An 18,601-nucleotide genomic window follows, 5' to 3' on the forward strand; every position below is an offset into this window, starting at 1 on the left:
AAGGATGGATCTATCTCCATGGGAACAAAGTTGAGGGTTTTGGATGCAGTTGTTTTTCCAACAGCAACTTATGGATGCGAGACTTGGACCCTAAAGAAGTCAGATAAGAAACGGATATCTGCTTTTGAGATGTGGTGTTACAGAAGGCTGTTGAGGATATCATATACTGAAAGGCATACAAATGAATGGGTATTAGAAAAGATTAGTAGAACTTTAAGGCTCCTTAAGGATATTGACAGAAGAAAGTTAAAATATTTTGGACGGACTTCTCAGAACAGTAATAGGAGGTAAAGTTCCTGGAAAAAGAGGCAGGGGTAGACCATCAATGAGATGGATGGATGGATGGATGGATGGATGGATGGATGGATGGATGGATGGATGGATGGATGGATGGATGGTGTGTGTGTGGAGTGACTGAGTTGATGCTACCAGAAAAGCAAACAACAGGACTACATAGAAAGGCCTGGTGCAGAACATCACCGAGCATCGGAGTAACCATCTGTAGATGCCAAGTGAACATAGTAGTAGTAGTAGTATTGGGTAAAAGTGAACCGCATTTCAGTACCAGCTGCAAGATTCACAGAAGTTAAGGAAGATATGTGTGATGGACCTCAAATTGACGGATTATTAAAAGACCAAAAATTCGAGAAGGATCGCACTAAAATAGAACTACAAGCTTCGAAACTATATGGAGATATTGAAGAAGGTATTCATGGCTACTACAGTAACGATGAGAGTTATAAAAGGTGGTCATCAATTCATGCCAAAGGCCTAAAAGAGAGGACGAGGGCGTTACCGAATATTTGCTTAATTCTTACCTGAACGTTTTATGGAAACATCGGTTCAACGAGAGTTTCTGTTTTAAATATGATTTTCGTACATATTTTCAATATAAAAAATCATGCAAGTATTTGCATTTTGGCTGTTTACATTCAATTCGCGACTGTTCTAGTTAGAGAATCTAATTAAAATCAAAATTTGTTTAGATCATGGGCTAGCTATCTGTGATTGATAAGGGTGGAGACTGGCTCCCCCAGTTTCTAAAAACTTAGTGCTAAACGGCATAGTCTACTCCCTTTAGGGAATAACAGGTTAGCGGATTTTTCTATTTTATTTTAATGATCTCGTTGACCAGTGTTATTGACAATCAGATTACATACGTTATCTGCTTAAACTTTAGCAGTATATATTTTCATACGGAAGTTATGGGATAGAATAATGCCAGACAAAACTGACGCCTGGATACTCGCGTGCCATTTATTCCACTATCTGAAAAGAGAAAAGTTTCCCGTTCATCCCGTGTTGAAACAGTGAAAAGCAACCTTCAATGACTGCATCGCATAACTTGTCGCCGTCCAATAATCTTTTGTGGAGTAAATACTTTGACATCTTTCAGGATCAAGAACCTTTGTTTATATACGTAGATGATAGTCTTTGTTCGAAAACCGCTTAGTAATGTGAAATCACTGCTCATCTGAGACTTGTCCCAAGCCCAAATTAAGCAGCAGTTGGCATTTGTGCTACAACATCGACGTGCCAATTGGCTCTGGCTCAGGGCTATTCTAAGTGAAGCTAGAAAAAATCGGAGTCATGTTTATTTAGAAGCTAATTGCAAGGTTTCGCAGTAACTCATTTGTGTTGTTCGTAAAAAGAATGGAAAGTGAAGGATCGATCTTCTGCCCCCTTCCCTCCAACAAATGAACGTTGTGGCATGCAAAGCACTGTGATTATTCAAATGCCAAATCCAAGAGAAGAGCACATTGCAAATGGCACTAGCATTTAAACTTCGTAGAGTCGTCCTTGTACATTTTTTAAGCGGGACTCTTTATTGATTTATACATTTCCAGGAATGAACGGTAGAAGAATGTGGCCTTGGCTCAATGCATTTCATAAATAGTTCATCATTTGCAAGCACTTTCTAATTTAAAGAAAACAGGATGAAATGAGAAGTCTTAAGTAATTAAGGAAGTTATCAACGTAAATACGTCAGGGTAGCAGAATGTGAAGAGCTGTTTAATAGTGGGAGTTGTCTGGTTTGCGTTGATTGGAATTACGGCCGCTGTTGTTAAGATTGAAGCCATTGTAATTATGTTAACTACCACGTTAATTTCTTTGGGAAATCGGTAGGCAGAAAGTCCCTTCTTCTGATCAGCGACAAGGCTGAGTGCATTTTCCAAGGAGTTTTAAATAACAGATTACGATGTTTCACAATGCTAAGTGTATTTCTTTGTATGACTGTAGATGGAGAACATGATGAAATAACCAATAAGATGACCTAATAGAGCCGTTTAATGATTGGGATTTCTTTATTCTGGTGGAACGGATTGTTATTCTTGCGTGTGATAACTGAGGGATAGAAACTGAATGATTGTATTTAGAATATCAGGTATTTTGGGTATAAACAAGGTGTGAGATTTCGTCATGTTTTAAAGTACTAAAAATGAAAGTTTTGCAAATGGAAAAGTTCTTGAGGAGTAAAAAGAACACAATGTTAATGCCAATAAATAAGGACAAAATTGAATAATTAAACTATAGACCATTTTACGTCTTTTTTAACTGGTCGTTAAGATTTCGGAAAAATTGTAAGGATTCATATGCTATACCAGAATGGGCAAATAAGGTCGAGATTTTTTTGCAGAGACCAACACAGATTTGTCAAAGGATGGTCTTGTTTTAGTGATCCCGTCCGATCATGGGAATGCGCGTTTGTGATATTTTTGGCTTTTGTAATCACATTTGACAAGTTATTGTATAACAAGTTGATGTTTATTAGCTGCAATGCATGGATTTAGATTAGGGCCGGTCCGAGAGTATCTGATGTCCCTACGCAAAGAAAATTTAGGCGCCCCAATACATTGTCTCTCTCTCTCTATATATTTTGTCATACTCACACAAGCACATGTACACCTACATATGTGGATATTTATAAAAATAATATCATTCCCCGCTCATCTTGGGACAGATGCCAGAAGGAGAAAAAATCTCTGCACTTGAGGTTATGTATACAAAGAGCAGGGGAATGGAAGAAATAGAGAAAGGCGAAAATAATGTAGGATCATCATCGAGCACCAGGACGGCTTGACTTATTTCAGTTTTTTTATTATTAATCAAGGTTTTACTGATTTTTTCGAAGGTTGTAATTTTTCCCAGAACTATGTAGCAAAATCTGGCTCCCCGAAGTCTCAGTGCCCCTAGGGGCACTAAACCTGATGATAAAACCGGCCCTGATTTAGATATCATTTTAGTAGACTGGGCTGACTGACTGGCTATGTGACAGAGCCAGAGTTATGTATGGAGGAGCAATAACAATGAAGACAGAAGAGATATTCAGTTCTTTGTTTGTGGATGATGCGAAGCTGGGTTATTGGAAATGATATTGAAGAGGTTCCAACCTCTTCAAATAGGCTGAAATGAGTAGAGATCACACTTTAATTTAGCTATGTGTTTTAGCTTTAATGTGTTAAATTTCATCTGTAGATGACAGGTAGTGTATTCTGTTGATGGAGCTGCAGAGGATCGTTGGGTGACTGTACATATGAAGTTGAATCCCTCGGTAGTGAAAACAACCCAGAGGATAGCTAAAATAAAGAAAATGATACTGACCAGCAGAGATAAGGAGGTTGTGATTTCGCTTCATAAGATCTTTGATCAAACCACGCCTGTGTGCTGATTTGGTTGCCTGGAATTTGGAAAGAATGAGAAGGGTTTGTAGAAAGTAACAGATATGAATCAAAATGATATTGGGAAAGTCGAGTGTTGGTTATGAGGTCAGATTGAGAATGCGGAATCTGCAAATAGGAAAAGAAGAAAAAGGAAGGATGAACCTCTTAACAACTCATATGTCTCAATTATGTCCCCCATCCTTTCTTCTATCTTCCAAATTGCAGATTCTGTGTTCTCAATCTGTCCTCGTGGTCGATATGCTGCAGTCCTATGAAAGATGTGTGCAAAGAAATGAGGTATAATGTTTTTTGCCAGTTTCATGGAGAAAACGGTGGAAGCATGAAGACTGCCAATCTCAGCCTTATTCTGTATTGAACGTTAAGTATTTTAACGCAAAAAAAAAAGATTTAATTGCTTCCTGAAACGTACATTAATTATGAGTTTATTTGAACTCATGATTGCCTGTTAAGCGTGTTCAGGTTTGGTCGAACAATTTCCTCAACTAGCAATGGTAGAAACATATTCGGAAACAAAATAATCATAATACGTTGGCAGCGGATCGCTATTTTTAGAGGAACTGGAAATAATCTCAAACATCATCTCACATTGATTTTGTTTGGGAAATGAAATTTCCTCTTTTTTATGCTCATCTAAGTACCAAAGGTGACGAGTTATCTGTGGTTTGCAAATTGTGAACTTAGCACAAAACTAATTGGTTGAATAAAAATTAATATCATTCCCTCTGCTGTTAAGAACCTGTGGTGTATGTTTGTGAAGTGTGAAAACCAATGTGTTATTGGTTTTTACCAATAACAGAAATAAAATATAGAGAAATAAAAGATAGAGAAATTGTGCAGCCCATTCGAGAATATTCTCGGGTTGGCTGCACACAGTTTTGAAACATTTATTCTCAAGTTCAGAACAAAACAAAGGTCGAAAACTTTTTGTGCGCTTAGTCTAGTACTTCATAGGTTGATCCACTTTGCACGCGAATACTAAATGGCATTTTAATTTCTATTTAGAAAAATTAAGCAAAGCCACACTTATTAACATCGATAAAAGATCCAAAATGCCTCATCTGGGTTAAATAAATGGTAATAAAATATCCGAAAATTCCATACGTGCGTATGCAAATATGTATATGCATGTATGGAATGTATCCTAATATGTATGTATCCTACAAGGGGAAGTCATGTGACAAATAACACATCCAAGGCGTTGAGTTTAAAAGTCGTCCTTGAATGATATTACAGGCTTATTTATTATTATTTTATTATTTATTTGTTTATTTTTTTGTGTGCTAGAGGATATTTAGATTAACGAAGCTCGGTGAACATTTTATAACAGATGAAGTCCAAAATTCGAGGTAAAAGCGTGATATTAATTACCGATGAATGATCCTAACTTGAACATACTGTTCATACATGTTCTCATCCGCCTCTTTCAATGATGCTGCAATGCTAATAGCAAAGGAAGTTTCTATTACGTGGGGGAAACACAGCAGAGAGTCTTCTTTGATAGTCTAGCAGTGAACTACATTTGCTTCTCGCATTTTAATGATGGAAACAAGTGACATTCCAAATACAAGATCGGATGAAGAAGATAGTTATCTGATCAGTTTAAATTGAAAATTCGGTCGTGATATTGTCCAATTCTCGCTGTTTCAGCAATGCACCGTTCATTGGCGCTAACTGTTTGCAAAATCGTTACTTTTCTGTGAAATTGTACTAAGGGATTACCATCTGGAGTGAGGACACACAAGTTAAGTTGTTTTTAAAGGGGAAACGGCGATATTCTTCTGTTTTAGTGACCGAGTTACAAATTCTAACAGCAACTGAATACCTCATTACAGATATTAAGCTAATTTTCTCTCATTTGTTTGTATACTGTATCTAGTTACATGGGAAGATGATAATATCCAGTATCGATCGGTTACAAATGACAGTCGATTATTGCACAAAATTCAGCTGAATGTTTATCCAAAACTTATTTCAAGTTTGACTGCTTTATCGGAATGACATTTTACGTACTACGATACCGTCCATGTATTTGTTTGGAGAGTTGTTGTTTACGCTTAACTGGCCACTGATACTATATGTACTAAAGTCGATTAATAACTACATCAGGGAAATACTTACCCATTATATGAAGCTGGAACTTGTAGTGGACAAATGGGAAGTAGAAGACGAGACCGGAAAACACGAACAATGAGGCATATAAATATTCGATCTGTGGATCCTGGACGATGGGAGCAATGACGAGGTAGACGGATATTATCAAAACCAGTATTGGAATTATTAGTGGCACCTGCGGAGAAAAAAAAAAGTTGGGAAAAGAAAGCTTCAAGTAATTGTTGCAGGATGAGAGAGAGAGAGAGAGAGAGAGAGAGAGAGGTTTACCGTGTATGGACGAAGTTCGTTCTTCTTCGTCCATCGCATCACAATCAAAGCTAGAAAAGTTGCTCCGTAAAACAACCACGCTGTGAAGCTGAAGAAATCGATGAGACTTCCGATGTCGCCAGGGATGATCATGCACGTGGCCAGGAATGCCTGAGGAGAAAAGGAGATCAGTCAGTTTATAAACATATTCAGGGGGAAACAGCGGAAGATCAAGTTCATGTAAGTTTGCATAAACATACGAAGGGCAATAACGCGATGAGTGACGTATTTCGAAAACGAAAATTTCAAACTCAGAAAGTTATCGCTTCTACTTTCTTCATTATCTGATTTTATATTAAATATTCCTTAATATCAGATTAAACACATTTACAAGAGAGAGCGAGAGAAGGAAGACGTGCAAGGGGTTGTTTCTGTGATGCTATTCTGCGTGATCAGAGCACAGTAGTTATAACGCTGCACGCATGACACCGACGATTCCTTTTGTTTTCTTTTTAAACCATTAAAATTACCAATAAAGAGTATTTTACTTTAGTGAATTGGAAAATTAACGAATGTCATGAATTAAAATTTGATAATATTAAAAAAAAAAAAAAGAGAGACCCAAAAGGGACAGGGCGTATCAGTGCTCTGTCATGGCAAAGACTTTGTTCATTAAATGATTAAAATAAATAAATAAATAAACCAAAACTGCTGCATGTATAGCTGCCAATGTAATAAAATAAACAACAACAATTAAAAAAAAAAAAAAAAAAGAGTTAAGCTTTATGGTAATAGAGCGTCTCCTTTCTAACCAGCCTGTAGGCTTAAGATGAATGAATCACTCATTGATTAAAATTTTTGAATTAGATTCATAATCGGACACACCACGATGTTGGATGAAGATCAGGATGATGGGGACATTTAGAGCAAATTTTAAAAATGATCCGAAATATTATGAGATTGGGAAACAATGTGGAAATTGAAAACTAAACACAGGTAACCCTCGTATAACGCGGATGTTAGGTTCCACAGAAATGCCGCGTTGTATGTCGCATTATGCGAGACTCAGATCACATAGAAAAAGTAGGGTTAGGTTCAGAAATCGTTTGTTTTTTAAGATTATATAAACAATAAGAGTATATAAACAATCTAACAAAAATGTATTTTTATTTAATTCAGGTAATTCATGTAAGTTAAACTATGAAATAAATACATAGTATAAAAGTATAAATTGTATGTAAACTTCATTGCATATAATGCATAAATGTTTTAGGCAAAATAAAGTGTATATTTTAATCGTCGTCACTCTCTTCAAAACCAACATTTCGCAGATGTTCTTTATTTACGAGTGGCGTCATCACTTGAAATCTCTTTGATGTCATTTGTATAATTCTCATTGCATATTTCAGCTGGTTTAGTCATCAAGAAGTCAGTAATAAGACTTTGCTTGCCACTATGCTGCAATTTTTTTATTAAGTTCATAATACGGAGCTAAACAAATATCCAACTGTCTCGTGAATTTTCCAGAGCGCTCCAAGTCGCTCGTTGAAAAATATATGAAAAGATAAAGGGTTACTACAGTTTGTAGACCGTCTTATATCGAAACCGCGTTGTATAAATACCGCGTTATAGGAGGGTTACCTGTATAAGACTAACGATATATATATATATAAAAAGTAAGAATAAACCATAAATAAAACAAAACTTGGAAGGAAATGAATTTAAAGATTATTACTTCTTAAATTATACATGTTTTGGTCATAAAGTATTACAAAATGAAGATTTATTGTTACATAGACCATATATTTACAACGTACTTAAGCTCTTACAAATTGCCTACCGGTTTCGCTAGTAACTGACCAGCTTTCTCAAGGCTTGCATAGTACAAAAAAGAGGTAAATGCAAAAAAGGTTTCAAAATACAAAGAACCGTTAGTACCTGTTAGGTAGCTAGGGTGACACGTTCGCGTGACATAACTACTCAGCATCGTGAACACGCGTTACATGCAAACGCGTAATATGGTTATTTGCGTACTGTAGCTCTGTTGAACTGAGGGAGTTAATTAGATTTTTCCAGGTATCGTTCAGAATGGCCCCTTGATTTCTGTTTAGGTTACTTCCCGTACGTAGTACAACTGCCGCTTCTTTAAATACTCGATGCCTGTAATCCTCGTCTACGTAGGGCATGGAGCTGTTATTCCAGTCTATAGTGTGGTTCGAAGTTGAAAAGTGGTGTGCCAATCCTGAGATGATCGTTCTGTTGTGATTAACATCGCCTATATGTTCTTTCTGTCTTATTTCCAGGCTTCTTGAAGCCTGTCCGATGTAGGAAAGACCGCACGTGCATGGGATATTATATACACCTGGATATTTATAAAATGGCACACTGTCTTTAGGGGATCTTAGGACCTGTCTTATGCTATTTGTTGGTTTAAATACAACCCTGATGTTATGTGTCTTTAACAATCTTGCAATTTTTGTTGAAGTTGAACCTATAAAGGGGATGACTGCTGTTGAGATATGCTGGGCGACTGTTCTTTCTTGTTGGTTATCTTTGTATAGAAATTTGTTGATGATGTGTCTAGGATAACCATTTTGTGATAGAGTTGTAGCTATTTGAGACAGTTCTGTTTGAACTTCTTCCTCGTCAGAGATAAATTTTCTAGCTCGATTTCTTAGCATGTAGATGATGCTGTGTTTCTGTGACCTATGATGGTTAGAAGAGTAATGTAGATCTTCCAGTGTCCGTTGGTTTTTTGTAAATCGACAGTTCATGATGCTGAGTAGTTATGTCACGCGAACGTGTCACCCTAGCTACCTAACAGGTACTAACGGTTCTTTGTATTTTGAAACCTTTTTTGCATTTACCTCTTTTTTGTACTATGCAAGCCTTGAGAAAGCTGGTCAGTTACTAGCGAAACCGGTAGGCAATTTGTAAGAGCTTAAGTACGTTGTAAATATATGGTCTATGTAACAATAAATCTTCATTTTGATTATTACTTCTGTTATCTCTCTCTCTCTCTCTCTCCCCTATAAAGCTCCAATTCATTGATAGCTTGGACTCCATCTTTGAAGGTTTGAATCAGAACTTTAATTGTATGTAAGTATAAATGCTTAAAATTATATTAAATATTTCGATGTGCTATAATTTAAATTGCTATTTGTATATTTTACATATAAACCATCCTATCAATTAATGTAGGATTCACGTCCCAAAAATTTCGCTAAAATTTGTCATGACCCAATCTCTCTTATTTTCATGTTCAAAAGTTGGTCATCCTACTGTATGGTCTTCCGAAGATACACAAGGAAGATACTCCTTTAAGACCTATAGTCGAAGGTATCTAGTCCTACGACAAGTTGTATGTAGGACTTACCTACATACAACTTGTCGAAGTATCTCTCTTCTTTGTTGAAATGCCTCATAGGTAAATCTTCTTTCATTAAAAATTCAGCAGACTTTGTGTCTAAGATGAAAGAAGTCAAACTCAACAACTCCGATATTATGTTATGGTCAGTATCGATGTTGTATCTCTCTTTACTAATGTACCCACCCAGGATGTTCTCACTCTGTTAAAAAAAAAAAAAAAATCAGCTAACACCTTTTTATTCCAGTATAAGGAGTAGCGAGGCGGTTTTAGCCATATCTAACTTTTGGAGACCTGAGTGGGCAGTTCAATCTCCACTGATACCCAATCAGAGATAGTTGGCCCAAGGCTATCACAAATTAAGCAGCACACAGTGAAGAGAGACAACTCAACAAGTTCCCCCATCTCGTGGTCCCTAACCCTAACACAATATATTTAATGTCTGAAATAATGTGGGTTCTACGGTCGATTTTCTTTAGTTCACAGGACGAAAAAACCCGAGTTTCCGGGAGAAAAAACCCTCTTGTCCATGCCAGAGATCGAAAAGAGAAGGCTTAGAAAAATTTTCTCTAGTCGCCGACTAGATTCGAAACCCAGAAGTCCTCCTATGGGCGGTCAAGTGTTGTGGTGTGCAAACGCCACATCCACTGAGCTACAAAGGTTTGTTTCAAAAAAAATCTTCACATTAGTATTTCACTGTGTTAATTCGGGATATTTTAAATTTGAAAGCATGATTTACAAATAAAATACCGGATTAACAATGGGGTTGCCCGTTATCTGGATGCTGGCGAACATCTTTCTTGAAGATTTCGAAGAAAAGGCTATTACTTCTGCTTCGTTGAAACCAAAGATATGGTTTCAACGAAGGTCGACACAACCTTCAAATATTTCTTAATCACCTATACGCCATACATTCAAGCATCAAATTCACCTGAGAGTTAGAAGCGGATAGTTCCCTTCCTTTTTTAGATATTAAATTAATAAGGACATCTGAAAAAATTGAATTCTCCATCTTTAGAAAACCTACGCATACCAACAGGTACTTACATACGGACTCTCACCACTATTCCTCAGAAAATTGGCATCATCTCTACTCTTGCCGATAGGGCCATATCCTTGTTATTAGACGAACAAAAGCTTAAAAATGAACTAAAACACCTTCAAACAAAATGGATACTCTGAGAAAAATATAAACTATCAACCACCAAATGAGGATACAAGGCTTGCATCTGCTTACCTTATATTAGTTCTCACACCCCAGAACTGGCAAAAATCTTAAAGAAATACATTACCGAGGCCTTTTTCACCACTTTACCCAAGCTCCGGTCTATTTTAAGTCGTCCGAAAGAGAAACACAACAATCTTCAGTTTCCTGGTGTCTACAAAATTGTTTGTGACTGGGCAAACCGTATCATGGTCGGATTGAAAAATCAATGCTTCTCCGCTCAGAAGAACACCATAGAGACATTTCTTACAACGGAATTTGGGCCGGTGCCTTGTCCAGCCATATACTGTTTTCTGCAAACATCAATGTTGAAGGTCTCCAACATCAAATAGACTGAAATTTAACAACCAATGTTCACAAATGTTACGACGAACTCGAGAGACGAATACTGGAATCGAAAGAAAGAGTTCTTGACGCCTTCCACACGAAAAGTAACGTAAGTTACAGTTTGCCAGACTCGCATAGTTCTGCTATTCGCGAATTTTCAACTAGAACTCAGTCTCCCAGTTAAACTTTAATCACAGTTAATTGTTATGTTACGTTATATTGGAAATGCAATACCTTTAATGTCTTTCCGTTTTACATATTTTTATGCTGTTACACCTGACGAAGTCGGTTTTCCGACTTCGTCATATATATATATATATATATATATATATATACATTTCAGCAAGACCATATCTATTCCCATTTGCTTAAGTTTACTAAACAAATTACCGTCGAGTATTCTGTCAAATGCTTTTGGAAAGTCCGCCAGTACTGTAATATACCCTTTGCCTTTATCCCTGCCTGTTATTCTATCATTGCTAAGGCAAGACCTCTTCATGTTAGGAATTTACTGTGCTGTCCTTGCTTCAGTAATTCCTGCATACATACATACTCAGCTGTTTTTCCATCCTATTTCTACCCCTCCCCCTAGTTTCACAGATCGGTTCTCACTTTGATCAATGCTTCATTCAAACATTGTACTCCAATATTATTGAAATGCACTCAAGCCTTTATACCTATTTTTTGAGCAAATCAAATTCACTCTATCAATATTAGAATTGCATATCACACTCTCTACGCAGCCTATAAATTAATTCATTTGCTAGTCGTGAGATTCAATTCTTTCCTGTAATAGCGTGATAATATACTTATACTACCGTCACTCTCTCTCTCTTACCAATCTTTCTCGCCAGTGTTTCTAATAACACTCCCACATCCCGTCTTATTCCAGTTTCCTGCCTTAGTGATAAACTGTACTGGCTAAAGATAACTTTGGTGGTCCAGTTACTGTCATTGTGCCTTTTTGTATTTGAATGGCATCACTTACTTCTTTAATTTTTGTTTCAGAAAACAGGATTTCATTAGCTTCATATCAAGTACGTCCATTTTCAAGAATACACACATGATATGGACCCTTTGTTATTCCTTTCGTACTTTCTCATAATCTCTTGCCTCTCATGTATCTCATCGTTGACTATTGTCCCTTCCAGACCCACCTTTTTCCAATGTCATCCCTATGACTTCCCCTTGCTCCCACATGATCTACTGCGTTAGCTAACTCCATCTCACCCTACTCAAATCAGGTCTCATACTCTCATTTCTTTGCTGACCGCTTCCAATTCATAAATTTGCAGACGCAAATTTATGAATCACATGACTGTAAACAATTGTAATCCCAAGCGTTAGGGTGTCTTCTGAAAAAGCAGTAGTCCCTATTTGTTTTAGTCTTTATAAACCACGAAGCGGTGTTTTTCAATTGTGGATAAGTTCAATCTTCTGAATTGGCTGCTATGCACTTTTATTATGGATAGTTTTTATATTGTTTTTGTTGTACCTCAATGGAGCCCGGAAGACTCATTGCGGAAGATCCACACTGTGCACACAATATCTCTAATTAAAGTATATTTCTCTTTGAACTCACTGATGGAAGAAGCACTCACAGCTGGCTTTGGCAATCCATTCCACTCGTTCGCCAGTCTTCAACCAAAAAAGTCTAGTTTTCACAATTTTGTTCAGTTACACTCTTCAGGATGATTTCTTTTTTTCTGACAGTACTAGCCAAGTAAAACATTTCCTGTGCATTAATACTATAAACTCTTTTACTAACTAAAATGCTTTTTATCATATCCATTCTTTTTCTGCCTATCAACCAACTTTTGCAACCCTCAGAAACCCTCAAGCTTTCTTTATCGGAAGCTTTCCCCAGACCACTCACCACCATCTTGGTCACTCGACTTTGGATCTTCTCTACCATTTCCGCTTTTTTTTCATATTCACACATTGCTTTTCCGGTTTCATAGGTTTCCGTCGTCTCTTTTCCCTTATTCCCTTCATGTCCACTCGTCCGCCCCCCCCCTTGTTCTTTCTCTAGGCTTGCTTCTTTTCACTCTCCTCTCTTCTCTCCCCTTGTTCTCTCTCTCTCTCTCTCTCTCTCTCTCTCACACACGCCTAATACATCGTGTTCATAGGTACATCAGCTAAATTGATATCAAAGTATCTGACCTCTGTATTTATTACTCTCAACTCACTCCTCACCTAAACATCTCCACCATCCTTTCTAGAAACTGAGGTTCAACATTAAAGGGTCACAAACGAATGGCAAGCTATTCTTACAGGAATCTAAATCTGCAATAAAAGTATGAGAATCAGCGCTATCAGTGGGTAAATGGTAGTTAAGTGGTGCAACATTTTGCTTCAACGTGGAAAGTGGAAGAGACACAAGAACTGGTTTGCAATGAAGTGCGGATGGTTCCTCATTCTCTTTGCAAACATCAAATTCCTTCAAGGTATTTAATGGCACTTGTACTGAAGGTTCTGTTTATTTAATTGATGATTACCTGAACCAGGGACAACAGGCACTCCAGATGTGCCGATTATTTATTGTGACACTGCTATCACCGTGCGAAGGATAAACAACAGGAGATATGGAAGGCTCTCCAGTGAGGGCACCTAGTTCAATGTCAGTTATATCCAATAATATCACATAATGTTGATGATTTAGATGGTAGAGAACAAGGAACTTATGCTTGTATATCTTCACTAGACTGATATTCTGAAGAAAGACTGCGTCTTGACTAATCCAACATTAGTAGGAATAGTTAGGCGACTGGTGACAGGAGTCAACATAGGATCAAAACATGAGCCTTCATGAAATACTGTAATAATGTCTGTTGCTACGGATAGCACATCTTAAATTATGTATTTTCACGCAATTGCTACCTTTCAGCCGTCTCCGAATTCTGCATGTATGGAACTAATTTTTGAGTTATGATGCTCACTTGAGCATCATAACTGAGAAATCTTCAATTGGCTAAGAAACATAACCTTGAGTTGGTGGATGATTTCAACCTCCTCCTCATTCCACTTCCTCCCAACATTTCCTCCCTACCAATAATGCTGGTGACACTGGTGTTCGTTTACTCTCTACAACTAGTGCCCTAAGTTACTATGATTTAAGCCACTAAGATATCTTCCGCAATGCTTTCTCTTCTCCTTACCGAAATTCTGCTCTACATAAGATGACAAAAGCTAAGTGATCTGTTGCACAAGATCCAAAGCACACTAATGTTTACTTATGACCTCTATCAAACCATTAACTTCTATACTCTCTCAGCTGTGTTTAAAAGTATAGATCCTGAAAAGAATAGATCCTATATCCGTGAGGAAAAGTAAGAGATATTTACAAGGATTTTCCAGAAATAAGCGATGAAAGAACGAACTTAACATACACAGCACTATTTTTGAACTTAAAAGGGTAAAGCCCTAGCATGTTAATATTACATCAACTAGAGTTCGCCCTAGAAAACAACTCATCAAATCCTGCTAATATATTACACTGATGATTGGTTCATTTTAAACGAATTGTGAATTGTTTGGCTTCCATTTAAAATTCAATCAATCACTTCTTATGCAATGTTCTCAAATATAAATAATTAATTTAAATCACTAAAATCACATAATCAATGTTAACTAAGCTTATACCAAAACGTTGGTTAATTAGGCTTAACAAAGATTAATCCAAATAATGAAAAGCAATTTAATCATAGTTAATTGTCACAACTATCCACAGTATTATAATTATTCACAGATAATACATATTTATACATTAACACTAAAAGAAAAAACCTATTACTCTAATCACGAGATGTAATATACGAGATGTAAAAGCACTGTCGCATTTTTTCAAAAAAAAAAAAAGTCATAGGAGGATTTATTTTTTATCGAACTTTAAACACTCTTGAAAATGTTTTCTATATAATGCATATGGTTATTCTATACATGATTACCTGGGGCTGGTAATAATAATAATTATTATTATTATAAAAACCTCCATGGAGTCAAAGACTCATCGTGGGAGGTCCACTGTTATACACACAGTTTATCATACTGTGCTTTAAATATATTCACTGTCTCTGCACACTCTCGGGCAAAGCATTTCAATCCCTCACCACTCTCCATGCAAAAAACCTGCTCCTCACTCCCTTGCTCAAGGAATGACTTCTTGTTCTCCTGCTATCCTCACCCATTCTGTGCGAAACGTCCCCGACATTAATCTGGTAATAACCTCTTAACAGCTTATATGTCTCAATCATATCCCCCCTCCTCCTTCTATCCACCAATTTCTGCAAATTGAATTTTGTCAATCTGTCTTCATACTCTACATTCCAGAGACCAGAAACCACCTTAGTCAATCGCCTCTGAACTTTTCCCAACGCAATTTCATCTTTTTGAAAACCAGGTGACCAGATCTGTGCACAGTAATCCATATATGGCCTGATCAAAGCCTTATACAAAGGAAGCACAACATCCCTACTTCTACAAGTCAATGTCCTCCGCATCATTCCCATTATCCGCTGTGTTGTCTTCACTATTTTAGTAACATGTCCCCGAAATTTTAGGTCCTTGTCTACAATCACTCCCAGATCTCTCATTTCCTCTACCTCTTCCAAGATATTTGCACCGATTGTGTACTTTACATCCCATCTCTGCTTCCCAAATTTCAACACCTTATACTTTGAAACATTGAATTGACATCCCCACTTATTTTCCCATTCAGCCAGTGTATTCAAGTCCTCTTGCAAAGCTACAGAATCCACACTACTCATGTAGTGAAGTTTTTATGGTAATGATTTAATTTGCAGCTCATGTTTCTAGCAATTAATCTTTAATTATACAACTTCTCAATAATTCTTAATTCGTAATGTAATTCTTAAATGGTGGGTGATTTACGACAGTAAATAACTTTTATATTTACTGTCATAATATTAGATATTACAACTTACTGTATATAATAACTGTTTTTATTGGTAGAGGGAGCTCTAGAAAGAATTTCGGTATTTCGTCTGCGTTATGGTAGTTTGTTAAATAGTGCATGTTAAATGGTGATAAATCGCTATAGTGATTTGTTATTTCATGTGTTTTGTTGAATAGTTCGTAGAGTTGTGTTGTGTTATGATATGCGATTATTTGTGACTGATCTGAAGGATCTTAGAATTACTGGTAAGTAATTTAAATAATTTGGAGAGATTCTTGGATTTTAAGTCGTAAGCCTAATTAAATTTGCATTATGATAATGACTACCATTTTAAAATGCTGTTTGCTTTGAGGAATGGTTTATGCTATTGTTTATCTGATTAACATATTACTCCTGTAATATATTTTAATTTTTTACAATTTAGAAATTATTGATTTCAACTATAAGTGAACAATTCAATATAATATAGCAGTTTACGGATGATCTAATAATTGCCAGCTATAGAGATTGCTATAACTATTTTATACAGACAAGCATCGCTCATGTATATATTCATTGCCGCAGTCACGTTCAAGTTATTCTCGTCATTGTGAATTAATATGCAATTTGTTTGTGTTGACTTATTGAAAATCTTAGTGCTTTAATTAGTTATTCGTACTTACAAATGAGGAGTAAAGGACGTTTATTCTCTATATTTGTTGCATAGCATGTGAAGTAAATAACTCGATTTTTATAAAAGATGGGATAAGCAGTTTCGTTTAAAATGGAAGTCAGCAAACTAATATGTTAGCTGTTTTCGATGAGTGATTATCCGAAGAGATTAGGAGGCCTGTGATAAGATTAGTTTATGCTGCGAGATCAATAGTCGGAGTGAGAGAATGTCAGGAGAATGAGAGAGAGCATGGGTTTGGAGAGGCCGTTGTCTTTAATAAAATGAAACTCTTGTGGCACGAAAACAAAAATTGATATCATATAGGGTAATATGAACAGTTTCGTTTGGGAATGATTTAGGAAATGGTATGCAGTAGATCAGAGTGGACAATGCTGAAGTCAGCAATAAATGTGGGTCGATGACGACAGGAATTAGAATCATTAAAAATGCAGAATGTTATTATTATTATTATTATTTACGGAATGACTTTGCTGCGTTGATTATGAAAATTTTCACTAGCAAAACATGGTTATTAAAATATGATGTCCTGGCAGGAATAGCGGTGGAAAGGTAAAGTGCAGGAGAGGAAAGGGTAGGGTATTGCTTATGATACAACTGATTTAAATTTTACGTGGTTTGTTAGAAAATTAAAAAAAAATAAATACATTTCAGATACTTTAATTTCAGTGCCATTAAACATAGCTTTAAAATAAAATACATAATAGTAGTAATAGTTTTTGTTGTTCTAGAAAAGCATAAATGATAAATGAAACAACGGTAACTTTTAAAATTTAGCTTTGTGGGATTCATTAAATATGGCAGTTCACAGATTGATTTTTATTTTATATTTTATGTATTAGTTACCACTAAATTGATTCCTCTCTCTCTCTCTCTCGGTCTATATACGATTATATAGGGAGAGAGAGAGAGAGAGAGATGATCTAAATCACCTTTGTGGTCTTTATTTGTAACAGTTCAGGCTTTTCAGAAGCTCCCGAATATCCCATCCGTTATTTTCCTTCCTATTTGCAGATTTGTCAGTTGTGTACGCGATGCCAATTTGACCGAATGTTATCGTGAGAGACAAACATATTTCTTTATCAACTAGGATCGCAATTGACTCCTATTAGTAGAAAAGCAACCTCTTCAAACAGCTGCATATGTATGACGTACGAAAGAGAAAGACAGAGAGAGATCATTTTATTCTTGAGTGACGCTTTTGTTTCCCTCATGACAAATTTATATCTGTTTGAAGTCCGTAATAAGGATAACGAGTTGTGTTACTGGTATTTGACTTTCGTATATATATAGACTCGTTGGATTCCACCCCTCTCTGCCACTGTTTTGTTCTGTTTTCCGCTCTGATGAGCAGATTTGCGAGATAGTGTTTCATTCCCCCCCCCCGGAACTTGTTATGTCTAATGGCACGCCATGACCAAGTAACTTGACTTCATCTTATAAACTTGTTTGCTCCAAAGATAGAGCAATTACTCTTATTTGCATATATGGTGTGTTTGTGAACGCTTGCATCTGATACTGATGAATGGAAAAAAAAAAAGGAAGAAAAGAAAGAAAGAACGAAAACACTGCTATAGGTTTTTCCAAAGGCCGTTACTCACTGAGCTACAAGAGGTTCAACTTGTGATATGAAAACCTCAAAAATGACGTGTGATTATTGCGCGATATTTTTTTCTTTAAGCCTTTATGCTCGCTTCATATAATCAGAATATAAATAATGAAATGAAAAGGTTAAGTTTAATCTCATAGATAAATGTTTACTTTACTAGGGAAAAAATCGTGTGCGAATTATATCTTCACATTATCGCATTAGATTTGTTAGTGCATTTTACCTTTTTCTTTCTGTGGAAAAATTGAGTTCGCGTCGTCATATTTGACATTCCCAAAAGCATAAATGTCTAAAAGCGATAACATTATACTTAAGCCGTAACTCCTTTTCTGTGTAGCTTCATTTTATTACATAATTCAGGACTCGAAAGGAATGCGAATTTAATCGTGAACAGAGATAATTAAGAAAGAGAGAGTTGCTTCGTCTATTTCGGTGTGCTCCTCGGCG

At 36.4% G+C, this 18,601-nt stretch overlaps 1 protein-coding gene across 5 annotated transcripts in view; it reads right to left on the minus strand.

Moving 5' to 3' along the window:
• sbm (L-type amino acid transporter sobremesa) overlaps positions 1-18,601 on the minus strand; it is a 196,265-nt gene that overhangs the window by 16,819 nt on the left and 160,845 nt on the right. For all 5 annotated transcript variants that reach the window (XM_090398362.1, XM_090398360.1, XM_090398365.1 and 2 more), the window contains 2 exons: positions 6,063-6,212; positions 5,802-5,970 (listed from right to left, as the gene is read on the minus strand). In XM_090398362.1, coding sequence (XP_090254488.1) covers positions 5,802-5,970; positions 6,063-6,212 — 319 coding nt within the window. The remainder of the gene's footprint in view (positions 1-5,801; positions 5,971-6,062; positions 6,213-18,601) is intronic.

This window comes from Typopeltis vanoorti, chromosome 9, assembly GCF_054136105.1.
Source record: "Typopeltis vanoorti isolate ZY-2024b chromosome 9, IOZ_Tvanoo_1.0, whole genome shotgun sequence".
Lineage (NCBI taxonomy): Eukaryota > Metazoa > Arthropoda > Arachnida > Uropygi > Thelyphonidae > Typopeltis > Typopeltis vanoorti.